Raw genomic sequence first — 14,647 nt, 5'->3', positions numbered from 1 at the left:
CACTAGTTAAATCATGGTGAGGACACTGACTGGTATTTGACTGTTTCTGTAGCGTTCCTCCAGTTGACTATCTCCAGGTTCTGTGAGTCCAGGCCTCTCACACACGGCCCCTCGTCTTTCTCATCGGGTTTGCTCATATAGGGTCGCAGACGAACCGCTACCCGAACCCTGGTCGTCTTCTTGTTTCCTCCATCTGATTGCGCCACACGCTGAGCCATGGCTGAGCTGTTAAAAACAAAGGCCTGGACAACAACATATGCCAAGTTAGCCAAGCATAACTCACGACGTAGCCTATACAGGGTACTTTAAATAGAAAAGATTAACAAACTGGCTTATATTTCAACTAAACACCGTCATACTGAGCAAGTTTCACTTCATTAACCATGTCTTTAATCGCCTATTATCAAGCTAACATAGCTAACCTTAGCTAACGTAAAGTTTACTCTCGCTTCACAAACCTGCCTAGCTTAGGTCAGTTACTCCTTCACCGACATAATTACTAACACTTCGTTAGTGCTTACCGATATTATTTGCGTACTCCTTGAACACACCTTCGTTATCCTCCAAGTTGAACTTTTAGCAACATTGCGAGCACCGTCTTTTAACAATGGCGATCGAGCCACTAACCGAAGTTTTCAAATGAAGAGCGCAACAACCGGAAGTGGCTGTTAACCAATCAGAAGCGCTGGCGCCTCTTTGACGTCTGCCGTCCTCATTTAAAAGATTTACTCGCGTATTGAATAAAGTACAAAGCGGGTTGCTATATAAACACACGCGTACGCATTTTTAAAATGATCATTTAGCGTTAAGAGTAAAGCAAAAATACGGTGATTAAAATCGGGCCCGATTTTCATTCAGGCCTGTTTGCGATTGCGCACTGCACAGGATGTCGAGCCCGCAGCAGATCTCCACATCAACACCGCGACTGCCGCGTCTCATTGTGCCGTCCATGCTCCGTCCATGTGATGTTCAATCAGCGGGGGCGAGCGGTCCGACAACACCGAGCAGCTCGTCACGCAGTTCTTCTCGTCCAAAATGGCGCTATGTTTACGTCTCCGCATAATCGTTTATTATCCCTAGCACGTCTCATGGAGCGCTTTGGTGGTTTTATTCACAACGTTTAAGCTACACCAGCAGAGATTGACGATAAACCGTGCACACGGTGATGACTGTTTAAGGTTTGTTGTGTTTTTGTATTTTTCTGTGTACAACTAGCTAACCGTTGGGCCCAACTGACGTTAGCTAGCTAACTTAGTGAAGTCAAATCAGGACAGGATCACTTAATGTGTTGCTTTGTTGACTGATTCTCACGCAGGAAAAGTTAACAGCAATATTTCGACTGAGCTACCTGTTAAAAGTCATGCTAGTATTCCCGGCTCGCCCTTTTCTCAGACCTCTTACCTCACATACTGAGAGTTACGTCCACTCGTACAAAACATTAATCTCGTCTTGATGCTTCTGTTCAGCAGATCTGTGGCTATAAAGTGAACCAGCAGCAGCGGGAAGGATGCAGGCTGAGGCCACAGACTCGTCACTCAGAGAGGGCATAGAGGCTCTGGGTGTGAAGGACACCGAGAGACCTGCAGCAGTCCAGGAGGAGGCGGGCAACACGGAGCAACAGGACACCGAGATGACTGCTGCCACGGAGGAGGAGGATACTGCGAGCAAGGATGAAAAGGGTAACTCCATTTAACAAACACATAAAGCGGGACATGTAGCATCCGCAGACACACACGCAGAGTTGGCAACAAGTTTCACTTTTGAAGGCGAAAGTCTTTATTCAGAGTCTAAAAAAGTCCCCAATACACGTGTACCGATTAAAGGTGCAATATGTAAGAATTGTAGTTGAAAACAAGCACGATAAGTGAAGAAATAACAGTTTTGACATTATGACGTCGTCTATGTATTGGAATGCAGAGGTGTCTACTGAAGTTAGCATGCTAACAAGCTAGCTCCGGTCCGTCCTGCTACAAACTTCCTATCCTAGCAGTGTAAACACCAACCTTGCGTTCCCATACCCATACTACCATACTACCATACTACCATACTATGTAGTATGCCTCAAAAGATTTAAGGTGCGTTTCCAATCACATAAAACTTTTAGTACATGCTGCAGCTGCCCTTACAAAGTACACACTGTTGCTTGCAGTACGTATACAATTGGGACATGCTACTTAGTCATGACGTGCACCTTGAACTTTGACCCTCTTGCTCCTATATCCCTACAGTACAAAGAACATAGTACTTACACTGGCATGTGCTTTCTTTCGTCATTGTGGTGTCTGTCAATCTGTCAGTACGCTGTGGTATGTTTGTGCTATCTCTGCCTTTATATTTGCGTTACACACTGTGACGTATGTGACTTATCTCCCACTGCGCAGAGGATTGCGGCTCAGAATAGCCAGAAACCTTAACCCTAGTATGTCCCAATACCAAATATGTAAAATGCAGTATGCCTACTACGTCCAGTCACATTTTGCAGTATACAAGCCAGCATGCTTTTCTGGCTATTCCGTCCCACAACCCTCTGCGCAGGGGAACATATGTCACATATGTATCGATGTGCCACGCAAATCTAAACAAAGCTGAGAGAGCATGAACATTTGACACCACAATGACAGATGAAAGCACATGTAAGTGTAAGTACTATGTTCTTTGTACTCCAACAATTTTGCGTGAAGGCTGAGACGGATCTAGGAGCAAGAGGGTCAAAGTTCAAGGCGCACTGTCATGGAGTAGTATGTCCCAATTGTGTGTATACTGCATGCAACAGTGTGTACTTTGTAAGAGCAGCTGCCAGATAAACAAACACTGTCAATGTAAAGCAGTATTACCCAGTATGTGATGGAACCCTCCTCTGAATTAAAGGCTGTGTAAAATCCTTCAGTGAAATCTTTTCTCTCTTGTTTTGAGGATTTAAAGAAAGTAAATGTCTTTACAAGTTGTTTAATGACTTTTTAACCTTCACCAGTTGCTTTAAACCTTTTTCCCAATTTGTAAGTTTTACCCAGCACTTGACATGCAAAATATGCAGTACTGTAGAGTTGTATAAATAGTCACATTGTAATTTATCTGCAGCACTTCATACAGTATAATTAAATACAGAAGTGCTATAATTCTGTATGATGCATAATTAAACAGGTTGTACTATTATTCCTGTCATTGATCGCTCAGCAGCTTTTGCTAAACAGCCTTTCTGCACATTTTTGCTGTCATCTTAGATGGAGACGAGGATGCAGCAGACGGAGAGGAGCACAAGGACGAACCTCAGGCAGACACAGGTGTGGACGGAGAAGAGGGAAAGCAGGAAGCAGTGGAGGAAGGCGAATGGGAGATCCCATACAGCGACGAGGAAATGGAGGACCCCAAAAACTGGATGCCCCCTCCCGCTGAGATAAAAAGACTCTATGAGATCCTCGCGAAAGGCGAGATGCTGGAATTGGACTTTGTGCCCCTTCCTAGGAGGTCGCTTACGCCTGAACGTAAGCCCTCACCTGAGAGAGATGACGAGGAGGAGGCAGCAAAGGAAAGGGAGAGGGAGGAGAGAGAGCGCAAGTCAGTATTATTACTTCTCATCATTTGATCTCTTCAGGATTTTATAGGTATTGTGGATGACAAACCTCTTTACTTTTTTTTCCAGGCCACCATCTCCGACTGAGTTTGACTTTGATGAAGAGCAAATGCAAGCCACTCCGAAAAGCTCCTTCATCAACAGACGCAGAACACCAGGTATGACAGGAAATTAAAAGGATTTGCTTAGCTCTCCACTGTTTGGTATCATTAAACTCTAACTCTTCCTTCTCTCCCAGGATCTTCAGCCCGCTCTTCTGTGAAAAGGGAAGCTCGGCTAGACAAAGTACTGTCGGACATGAAGCGCCACCGCAAAATCGAGGAGCACATCATGCGCACGGGTCGAGATCTTTTCAAGAGCGAGAAGAAGCTGGAGGAGGCTCTGTCTCCAAACAGCCAGAAGGAGCGGGAGAAAGAAAGGGAACGAGACAGCAACCCCAACACCATCTTCTCCCCGAGGCAGAGGAGATACTGAAGTATTAAGAGACGAGGACTGGCCCAGAGGCAAATTTAGGCCAAAATCTTTCCGAGGCTTTCTCAAAACTTGAATTTTTTTTAATGTAACGAGTTTTGTATGTTTTCTATGTGTGTTTTGTATATTGGCAATAAATATTTTAACCCTGGAGAATGTTAACTGTTCTGCAGTCAGTGTGCAGTAAGAATGGGTGACAGAAATCCCCCATTAATTGTTTATGATCATCAGTGAAACTAAAGTTTGTGGAGGATCAAGGATATAATAACAAGATAGGAATGTATTTATGCATTGAATCAAATACATTATGGTCACATCACATTAAGTAAAAATTGTATGGATTAAAAAAACAACAATATTGTATAGTTGTATTCACAGGTCTTTGAGTACTACTTCATATATGGAAAAAAGTGGTTTAAAGCCTTTTGCAGCTCCAGACGAAGCTGCATGTAATCTGATGCATTGTGGGTAATGTAGGTGCCAGATTTTAAAAAGCAGTCCACTGGTCTAATATTGCACTTGGACTCGTAAAGTTGCTTTCTTTATTGCACGCAGTCTAATTCATTTTCCAAAACCTGCAGCTTACATTACCCACAATGCAACTTCAACACTGAGTGACATCACTAGAGGCAGTTTGTCGGATTACGTGCAGCTTCAGCTTTATTATATTTTTTCTCACACGTGCAGTCGTACTCCCCAAGTTCTGTAAACACACTTTAAATGTTTCAGATTGGTGGTTACCCCTTTAATTTACACTGCATACAATGGCCGACGACTAGTGGTGTACCAGTAGTAAAGTACACATTTCAGGTACTTCACACATTTCAATTTTATGCAACTTTATCTCAGACTATACTTCTTACTCCACTACATTTGTCTCACAACTTTTTATACTACTTTTCAGAAATTTTTGATACCCTTCCTGTCCAATGAAACCCATGTATCTCTGAATGTGATTTTTAATATTTTCGATGAGCTGAAAGATGAAGTGTTCCTTTACGCAAAATAAAATATTTTAAAAAACCCTCTTGGATTAGGTGGCAAATGCATCATCACAAAGCTGAAAACAAGTTGACTTTTTTAGAGATTTGTTCTAACAGGAGTGTCGCTACAAAAAAATATACATATATCTTACAGAATATGATGCATTGTTGTAGATTAGAGTTTAAATGAACTCAACCTTAAACATCTACTGCAGTAAAATGAGACAGTATTGTAGCACTCATAACTTTAACTTCTGATATGTGCCTGAGTGAACTGTACAGATTATACCCTTCCTTAATTGAAGGTAGTAGGATTTTACGGTGAGGCATTAGTACCTTTACATGAGTAAAAGATCTTAATACTTCTTCTACCACTGCCTAATACACCCAGATGTTAAAGGATATCCACAGAAATGGTTTGGTGAAATCTCTGCCATTCAGTAACAGTATACATTGCTTCAAGCATGGCATCCCTGCTGATGCCAGTCCTCATTTCCTCACATTTATCCACAATGTGAGGAACTTCCTTTATGAAACACATTAAAAGCCTCTTCATAATGTGGAGTCTCATCTACACTGAGGTCAATCAATGAAGTGTTAAAATATCACATAAATTCATGGCTTCTGGTGCCCTCTCCTGGCTTGTTTTTGCCTCATGATGAAGAAGTGATTTAAAAATGGCACTTGATAAATTCTACTTTTCAACATTGATTGTTAAAAAAGCTAAAAAAGAAAAGACTCAAGGCAGGCTCAGGACAGAGAAGTATATTTTAGCTAAGTTTGAGTAACAATACAGCCTTCACATAAGGCTCAGAAGCATATAGTTTAATATGTATGCATAAATATGCATTCAAAAACCACAAACCAAATAAATAAATAAATAAATACTTACAAATAAATAACGAGCATTTTGTGGAATATACAGTACATCAGTTGAAATGTTTTAGTATTGTCAAGAAGCAGTACCTTATGAGTCCATGGAACAGGGGAATGGATGTTCTGTGTTCAACATGCCCACAGTTGTCCAGATGTTTTGGCACACGCTGCCCTGTCTTTATGGTTTCTGAGCTTTTGTTTTATTTCTTTTTTTTTTTTAGACCCATGTGCAGGACAGTGAAGCTGCTTTAAAACAGTCATGAAATGATAAAAGCTAGCGTTTTGTTCATAGAAGGTTCATGGAACCAGTGGCTCAAATAAACGGCTTAGTGAATAGAAGCAAATCATACAATTTAAAAGGTTTAGACAGTTCATGGTTAAAAAATAATTATCAAAACAAGTCGCCGTGGACAAACTTGCCGCGTGTCAATCACAAGTGAATGCTTCCTTACGAGATTTCACTTTTGTTTCCCTTCAAACTGCAACATCAGAAGTCCTCTAACGAAGCTAAAAATACTCAAATCTCATGGATCCCTTAATGAAATATTCCAGCCAATCAAGATGGATATTTTGAGATTCACATCAGCACCAAACTATAAAAAAAAGAAAAAGAAAAAACACATGTAAAGTGACTGCTACTGTGCATCACTTCCTTGAATGCAAAAAACACTTTGTGATACCAGTAAATGGAATGAGGTCATATCTACACTGAAACGAGAAGCGCTGCCGTTAACGTCGGGGGTGGTGGTTTGCGTACACTAAGCTGGAAAAGTGTGAAATGATTTGTATTAATGCTAAGACGCCATTGTTTAAAAACGGGATGCAGAAATGAGACAAAACCTTAAAACATTAAAAAAAAGAAAAGAAAAATCGACATCGACCTAATACTGACATGGAAATGAGGACAATTTTACATCGGCTATGTACACCCGTCACATTTTTCCGTCTGAGGGAGCCTCTTCCTTCTCCTCTGAGGGTTAAAATAAAGTAAAATGTAAAGAAACTGCAAAAAAAATGTGGGGGAAAAGGGATAAGGCAGCAGAATACAGTCTTATGAGATTATCTCCCTTCTAAAGGTGAGTCAGTCTGCAGGTTGGTTACATTTTGTTAGAGTGACAGTGACTACATAGAGGATACAGATAATAAACACTAACAAGTCAAAATACTGCTTAGCCGGGATTTTTTTTTCTTTTTTGAAGGTCATCTTCATTACTAAACTGAATCAGGCCTTCCATCTACAGCAAATGTACTAACATACAATATAATACATTCCTATTTTCCTGCTCTTCCTGTACTGTGAGGCAGAGAGGACTGAATTTGATCTACATGAGGGAAATAGCCACCTATGCTTGCTATACATCCAGGCAAATTCCTCTCAGGTCAGTGCATGTTCCTATCTGTCACAGTGCCCGATGACATCTTTAAAATACTGAGTGCACTCGCACTCTGTTTCCTACAAACTGAGAAGCTGAAGTGCTTGACGGCCAGCAACCAAACACCCAGCTGTTAGATTGTTGGACACAAACACTTCAGCGCTCTTTGAGGCCGTCGTCTGTAGCTTTCTCTATATTGCTACTTGTTTCAAGTCTCGCTTTTTCCCTCAAAAGCTTTCTTTCCTTTACATACTCATTGGTACATTCGCCTTCCTTTCCCTCCCCACCCTCCCCCTGCCACTCTTCTCAGTGAGTGGCCAGCTCGGGCTCTGTGGGGCGCGCGCTGTAGCCGTTGGAAGGCTGCGGGAGTGCGTTGCCATCCGTCTGCTGCTCCTTGGCCGCCGCCGTGCTCGCGTGTGGTCTCTGAGAGCGGGAGGTGCCCATGAATAGCCGCAGGGCACCCCTGCAAATTAGGGAGAACCAGTAGAGCTGGGGCGCCATGAGCAGAGCGGCGCCGAGGTTACAGTGCCAGGGCACAGACAGGGGGACCATGTGGAAGGGGATGGACGCGTACCTGGATCCAAACACAGGAAAGGACATCTGTAAACGCGTGATCTATGAGCCATACAGTAAGACGTCATGTGGCTGTGCGAGTTAGCGTCCCAAGCTCAGCGAGACAGCAGAGCATGAGAAAACAGAGATGGAAAGACAGACGTACCTTCCATAGGCGTAGTAGAGGTAAGGGAAGAGGAGGACTCGACAGATGAAAAAAGTGATCAGCATAAGAGCCCCATTCACTTTGTGCAGGAGAGTGTGTTGCTGTTTGTACTGAGAGCAGAAAAACAGAGAGAGAGAGTGAGAGAGAGAAAAGCAAGCAGTACAGTTCGGTGAAAGCTGACGGGGTTAATCTCATTTGCCATCGTTATAATGTTAATACTAACACTGTTACACTGGTCTAGAATATCTGATGGGAGAGTGCAGGGGGCCATGCAGCTGGTCGGTTTCTAGTGAAGCAGTCCCTTTCCCAGATGACACTTTTATCTTCAACAGTCAACCTGTTGCGGTGAGATAACACTCGGGGACAAGCTGACGCGCTACAGGTTTTCCACTAGCCCGTTCACTACTCACACGAGTAACATGTCAGCCTAGGAATAAATACGTCTTTGTTTCTCGTTATTCATTGTGTGTTTTTATTCTACAGGTACAAGAGGGCGGCTCGACAAGGCCACAGCTCTTGTTTATCTCATGCACTGTTGTCATGGATGGGAGGGGGGGGTGAGGGGGTGAGGGGGTGCTAAGAAGGACAAGCTGATATTGTATCTGCTGAACATCCAGTCTAAATACTAGGGGCTATATTCAGAGGCTAACAGCTGTGGGAGCCCCAGATGGGGGACAAGCGGGAAGCCATGGAGGGGCAACCTTCACCCGGACACTGAAACACTGTAAACACATTCACACAACCTAAAACAAATACAGGAGGAGGAGGGGGGGTGTGGCAGCTCCTACAGAGTGTATTCAAGCAAACTGTGTTACCAATTAACGACTGATGTTTCTGACAGTGCTGATCGCGTAAGACACAGTCGACAGAAGCCGACGGGCGTGAACAAGCTGCGTGCCGGGAGTGACCGGAAATACTTTCTCCATTGAGTGAAAAGTGGAAGAGAGAAGTGGAGAGTGCAGAGGAACTTCAGTGTGACACATGCACATGCAGCAAACGCACCGACATCTTGTTTGAGGGCCAAACCGACACTCACCTGGATGAGGATTTTTCCTAAGCAGACAGACGGAGTGCTGAGCTCAGCCATGAACATTATACCCTGGAAATAATCTCCCTTTCCTTGTCGCCAAAACTGGAGAGAGAGAAAGAGAAAGTGGTTATTTGTCTAGAATGCAATTACAGCTTTTTTCCCTTTGGGGATTTTCTGGCAGATTTGCAATAGATTACCCTCCGTTATTAAATATCCAGCGGCAGCCAACAAGTGAAACATTTAGAAGAGTCAGACAAACGTGTGAATGTCTCTGCAGGCAGTCTGAATCCATAGTGAACAGTGACCTTTGCGTCACGTAGCCTGTTTCCAAGATGTCTAAGAGATCAAGTAACAACTCCTCTCAGGGAAGTATAACATTCAGACTTCTCTGGTTTAATTGGGTTGAGTATAAATGAAGTGAATCACACTTCTCATCCATGTGTTTACGTGTACACACGGCTATGGTGCACCGCCGCAGCAGATAAATACCTATACATCTTATAGACTGAAAACCATGATGATAATGGTTAGTTGCAGCCCCAGCGAGGTTACTGCGCCACTCAACATACCTTCATACTGCACACTTGGACATAAAGGCGTCTATTAAGTGTCTCGCTTTGGATAAAAATAGAAAAATAGCTGGCATAATTTCCCCATAACCACATTGTTCCTGTGGGTAGCTGCATACAGATAATTCAGTGCTATACTTTCAAATCTCAGCCCAACAGAAAGAGCAACGTGCGACAGTTACCACAGAGACAGGGAAGCAGACGGTGACCATGACAACGTGGTGCAGCACCATGAGGAACTCGCGACGCAGGTAGCTGGTCAGCGCCGAGCTCATGTGCTGGGGTGCCGCCGTGGCCTCCTCGTGCCCTTTGACCTGCAGCTTGTACCAGTAGCACATGAACATTGCGTAGATGTCGTACACGAAGTAGGGAACGGCGAACATGATGTAAGAGCAGGTCAGCCAGTGCCTGTGAAGAGAGGAGGAAGATTCAAACGAAGCAAGAACACAACTTTTCTAACGGTGTGTTTGCCCGTTAGGTTGGTAACTAAGACGAGAACATCTGACACGTCTATAAAAAGCAGTGCGGTAGCTTTCCCCATCTGCAATCCAGAAAATCTCAACGGAATCCGTCTCACCTGAATTTACAACCATCTAAAAAGAAGTGATAAAACGCTCGGGGCAGTTTTAAGGAGAGCTGAACTACAAAACTCTTAAACAATTCTGGTTCACGTTTGCAGACGATGTACGACAACAAGTCCAAATCCCAAAGTGCGTCCGACTTTTTCCCATACATGAAAAATATTCCGATGAGGATTTCTTGACTTACTGGTCCTCGATGATGTCCTCGCAGGAAGAAGCAATGATGTAGCCAGCTGAAGAAGCCATGACTGCCTGGACTGACGACACCAACCTGGAGGGGGGGGGGGAGCAGTAAGTAAACAAATGCATTTCTCATGAGCGAATGCGGTGAAAGCTTTTAGACTGTCTAGTTAACACGCGGTAAGAACGTAGTGCCTATACACTCTTATGCAGACACAACACAGCCGGAACAGCCTGCATTACTCGAGCTTAAGGTCTCACCTGGCGGACACAATGACGGCATCTCCTTCGCTCCATCGCAGCGCTGGGATTGACTTCAGGCATTGTTTGGACAGAAGGAAAAGGCCTGGAAAGAACACAGACCCAGCAGCTAGGATGGTCAGCATGGTCCCTGGCGAGCTGTCTGAGAGGTAAAAAGTTCAGTGGGCAATCTGGTCCTTGAGATCCGTGGCTCTTTCCCCTCTCTGTTACAAAAAAAACACACAAAACATCAATCGGTGAGCAAACAGTTCGTATCGATCTCCATAGCGGCAACTCCCACGAGTGTACAATTGGCTGCACTTACTGAGATAACAGCAAAGCACATTATCAAAGTCCAACATATGTGGCAATATAGGATTGTTAGTGCCACTAAAGGTCTCGCCTGTTATGCTGTAAAGATAAAAAGCGGTGTGCATCAAAGACAGCTCAGGCACAATGTGGGAAACAGCCTTAGATTACAGCAACATGGGATCAGGAGCAGAGAGACAGAGGATATCAGAGAGGAGGCCTGTTAGTGCAGCATGCTGCCCCATCCATCTGATGACGAGCCTTATTATTCACTTTCCCATTTATTCCTAGGGCGACCATGCGGTTTAGCAGTTTGCTTACACTAGACTAGCTGACTCATTAAAAAGTTCAAGTCCATTAGCAAAATACGCATTGCGCTATTTTAAAATCCCCCCAACATCGAAAGTATCGACATAGACATAAGATGCTGGTGCTCATAGTTCCTGGCAACAACGTTAGCTAACGTTAACTGAATGGGAAAATGAATTACTGGCCAAGCTTTGGCAGGTAGCACACCAAAAAAAAGCGAATAGAGACCGGCTTAGTGTTGACATGTTAGCTTAGTCTTGACGCCGATCCGCAAAAGCGTTAATAATAATAACGTTAGCTTAAGCAACTCTGTCTTAATGGTGCAACGTTTAGTCCGAGAGCACACATGTCAAATGAAACGCTAACTTAGCTAACCTCACACATAACGCTTTTCATAAAATACACCTGCTAGTTAAGCTAACAGCAAACCCGAGATAGCTACAGGTAACACAAACTAACGAGCTTTGTTTTTTGGTTGTCAAGTTGTTAGCATGAAAAACTAGGTCAGCCAGCATCCAAGTATGTAACCAGGTTTAGCGAGCAGAGACGATGCTGCTAGCACTAAATGTCACCCCTCGCCTTGGTAAGCATGACCGACTGTCTGCGCCGTGGAAGCGCCTGCTAACAATGACGCTAAGACCGTTAGCTAAGCTAGCTGCAGCTAGCAGCTGACACCGCTGGCTTAGTTAGCAACCATTTCGTCTAGAGCAATTTCAAATAACGGTAGTTAGCAAGATGATGACACCCAGTACACGACAACTAATATTTGAACGTGCCACTGCCCACGTTTGTCGCTCATTCGTGGCAGTGTTATATTGAAGCTAAACTGTTTTGTTAGCTTGGTATTTGTTTGTAGCAGTTAGCAGTAGCACGCGAGCTAACCGACACCCGTGAATGCTAGCTGGCTAACAGATCGGAGTTTGCACATGTTTAGACTAAATGGAAAATGTTAGGCAACATTTACACAGAAACTCAGCAGAGTCCAGTCAGCGGCCAGTCGAAACTCGTGTCCTGCAGAAAGCGTTTAAGGTTGGAGATGTCCCAGGGGTCTCCGCCTCGATGATCCGCATGTTTATGTGGCCACTTCAATGTCTGAAGGGTAGCGGCAGCGAGCTAACGCTAGCTTGCAGCAAGTTAGATCGACATCTATGTTGAGGGCAGCTCACTAAAGAGCATTGGTGACTAGCCCCGCGATCTTAGCCAGTTGAAGCAAAACAGCTGGCTAAAACACGGCCAAAAAAAAAAACAAGGGCACGATTTGATCCAGGCAATCAAGGTAACGTTAGCGAGTCCAGCCGCTATGTCATCTCATCTGTCTCGCAGCAGCAGACCGGAGATGCCGCCGCCTCACAGCCTCGCAGATGCAACGTTGACTCAACACTGTGGACTGACTGACTGCTGCGCCAGCTCCTTCCTACAGGTCCAGGCAGCAAGCTCATGACATGACGAGGAAATCTGCACCAGTCAATGCACAGCGTTTCAGAAACTGGGGTTTCGTGTTTTATTTGCAGGGAAACGTTGAATGGACTCCGGCTGCATTCACAATTTGGCAACATCCACTTAAAAACACGTGAATTCGCATGCAAACTGAAGCTGTCATCGTTTATGTGATTAACCAGGCAACCATTGGAAACCTGTTAAAGACAGCAAGACGATAACACGTGTGTCCGTGCAGGCTTTAGATTATCTTTGCAGCATTTTTGCAAATCAGCTGATGGATTATCAATCCTCAGCTGCTCCTTATCAGAGATGCCTGTGGGGTTTTTGTAGGTTCAGAGTCCTGACATTTTGCAAACTGTGACAGATTACATGCTTATCAATGCAAACACTGTTCAAACAGCCCAGCTCTGCCCTGAGAGGTTAGCTCATGTTGAAACTGTAACTGTGGCCTTTGCATGATTTCTACAACTGGGGATAAAAAAAAGAGTAGAAGTGAGATAAGTTAGAAAATGTAATTCATTTTTTAAAAAAGTATGTACTGTATATGCAACACACATACATAAAGTACAGGAGAATTGTGGGTGACAATAGAAAAACCCTGTCATTTAAAAGTGGAGTCAGTAAAGTGCAGCCGAGGCCTCAGACCAGGAGTCAATCGGACAGATTAGGAACAATGTTCGAGTTTCAGTCAGCAGACGTTCGGCTCTGAGGCTGGAAAGAGGAGCAGTGTTGTCTTGAGTGTAAAATCCAATGAAACACTTGTTGCCATAAATGACGAGAGCAAGAAAACTTCTGCTGTGAAAGAAAACATCCACACAGCTTTAACTTGCATGCAAGTGTTTTACGAGTATTTACTTTTTAGGGAAGAGACTTTGCTTCAGTGAGGGATCTGCAGCAGCCAGTGTGAGTGTGTCTCAACTTGTTGTGTTCATAAAGCACAATAAGTTTGTCAAGTTTATTTATACACTGGATTCAAGTTTTGCATCTGTGAAGACGTCACACACGAAGTCATCTTTGCAGGCTTGTGTTCAGACGGGTGTGAAGGAGATGTTTACACATGGACCTGTTTTTTTATGTTTTGTCTGTTGGGTCGTGCGCCAACTTGTCCATGTGTGCGTTGGTCGACCTGTTTGATGATACGAGTCATATTTCTGTGAGAAGAGGGATCTTCTTTCAGTCATTCATTACTAAAGCATGTGTACACCTAATGTTGGGTTTTACTTTAATATGACGACATTATTCAGGCTCTAGGGGGTCTTGTTCTGGAGGAGGTTTAAAGGGTAAGTTCACCCTTAAAATAAAAATGTAATCATCTACTCACCCTCATGATGATGGAAAGTCAGGTGAAGTTTTCGTAGTCCACAAAACATTTCTGGAGCTTCACTGTAAAACAATGTTGCTGCATTCTCCTGAACAACTGAAGCAGATGGGGACTTGTTTTAAAACGTGAGGAAGTAGGTGTTAGAGATCTTTCAAGAGCTTTTAGGAGTTGTTTTGGAGGTTTACATAGTCACTGAGGAGGTTTTAGACGTCTTTTAGGCGATTCTTGGGATCCTTTAGGAGCTTTTAGTGCTCATTAAGGAGGTTCTGCCATACTTTGTGTGTTTTAATTGTGTTTGTTGACCGCTGAGTAGCTTATTTGTGTCACAGGAGCTCATGGTGGTCATTGAAGAGATTCTGCAGTCAGGCTACTGTAGGATTTTAAATAGCCTTTTGATTATGATTGAGTAATCAAATAATAAATAATTAATCTATAGTTTAGGTTTTAGTGGCCATTCAAAGCGTTCCAGAGGTCCAGAGGAGGTTCTAGCGGGCCCTTCAGGGCTCCAGCAGGTAGTTCAGGAGGCTTGTGGTGTAACACCTTACTTTCACACTTTGTGTCGTGTTTTTCCTTTAACGTGTCGTCCGTCTGTCCCTCCAGGATGAATGTCTGTAACTGGCAGACGTGACGAGGGAGCTGCGATTCATTAGGAACAGATCAGCACACAAAACAACGG

At 43.7% G+C, this 14,647-nt stretch overlaps 3 protein-coding genes across 5 annotated transcripts in view; 1 reads left to right on the top strand and 2 right to left on the bottom strand.

Annotated features, from left to right (window-relative positions):
- kif22 (kinesin family member 22) overlaps positions 1-1,490 on the bottom strand; it is an 8,767-nt gene extending 7,277 nt beyond the window's left edge. Inside the window, exons 1-2 of one of the 2 annotated variants that reach the window (XM_073489398.1) lie at positions 1,402-1,490; positions 31-242 (exon numbers count right to left, since the gene is read on the bottom strand). In XM_073489398.1, the coding sequence (XP_073345499.1) occupies positions 31-218 (188 nt within the window). In that variant the 5' untranslated portion in view covers positions 219-242; positions 1,402-1,490. Of the gene's footprint in view, positions 1-30; positions 243-521; positions 1,000-1,401 lie in introns of those variants that run through there. The other variant, XM_073489397.1, reaches the window with a different exon arrangement.
- A 17-nt stretch (positions 1,491-1,507) lies between these two features.
- Positions 1,508-4,266, top strand: pagr1 (PAXIP1 associated glutamate-rich protein 1). Its single transcript, XM_073489402.1, has 4 exons — positions 1,508-1,679; positions 3,222-3,555; positions 3,641-3,729; positions 3,810-4,266. The coding sequence occupies exons 1-4, from the start codon at positions 1,508-1,510 to the stop codon at positions 4,043-4,045; spliced, it is 831 nt and encodes a 276-aa protein (XP_073345503.1). The 3' UTR covers positions 4,046-4,266.
- A 1,509-nt stretch (positions 4,267-5,775) lies between these two features.
- Positions 5,776-12,629, bottom strand: tlcd3bb (TLC domain containing 3Bb). 2 transcript variants are annotated; one of them, XM_073489400.1, is made up of 7 exons: positions 12,175-12,629; positions 10,614-10,816; positions 10,360-10,443; positions 9,774-9,999; positions 9,029-9,124; positions 7,993-8,102; positions 5,776-7,848 (listed from the first exon to the last, which is right to left on the bottom strand). In XM_073489400.1, the coding sequence occupies exons 2-7, from the start codon at positions 10,736-10,738 to the stop codon at positions 7,581-7,583; spliced, it is 909 nt and encodes a 302-aa protein (XP_073345501.1). In that variant the 5' UTR covers positions 10,739-10,816; positions 12,175-12,629; the 3' UTR covers positions 5,776-7,580. The 2 variants fall into 2 exon arrangements, with proteins under 2 accessions (XP_073345501.1, XP_073345502.1); XM_073489401.1 differs by lacking the exon at positions 12,175-12,629 and adding an exon at positions 10,918-12,159.
- Positions 12,630-14,647: the final 2,018 nt, after the last annotated feature.

This window comes from Pagrus major, chromosome 20 (genome assembly GCF_040436345.1).
Source record: "Pagrus major chromosome 20, Pma_NU_1.0".
NCBI classification, from domain to species: Eukaryota; Metazoa; Chordata; class Actinopteri; order Spariformes; family Sparidae; genus Pagrus; species Pagrus major.
The sequence above is the reverse complement of the archived record's forward strand: the minus strand, read 5'-3'. Positions and strand labels throughout refer to the sequence as shown.

Bases quoted from the DNA above. Each gene is read 5' to 3' on its own strand.
- pagr1 (XM_073489402.1), top strand. From the start codon at position 1,508: ATGCAGGCTGAGGCCACAGACTCGTCACTCAGAGAGGGCATAGAGGCT. The intron at 3,556-3,640 runs GTCAGTATTATT...TTTTTTTTCCAG, and splicing joins AGGGAGGAGAGAGAGCGCAA to GCCACCATCTCCGACTGAGT. The intron at 3,730-3,809 runs GTATGACAGGAA...CTTCTCTCCCAG, and splicing joins CAACAGACGCAGAACACCAG to GATCTTCAGCCCGCTCTTCT.
- tlcd3bb (XM_073489400.1), bottom strand. From the start codon at position 10,738: ATGCTGACCATCCTAGCTGCTGGGTCTGTGTTCTTTCCAGGCCTTTTC. The intron at 10,444-10,613 runs GTGAGACCTTAA...CCCCCCCTCCAG, and splicing joins GCCGTCATTGTGTCCGCCAG to GTTGGTGTCGTCAGTCCAGG. The intron at 10,000-10,359 runs GTAAGTCAAGAA...CTCTCTTCACAG, and splicing joins GAGGACATCATCGAGGACCA to GCACTGGCTGACCTGCTCTT.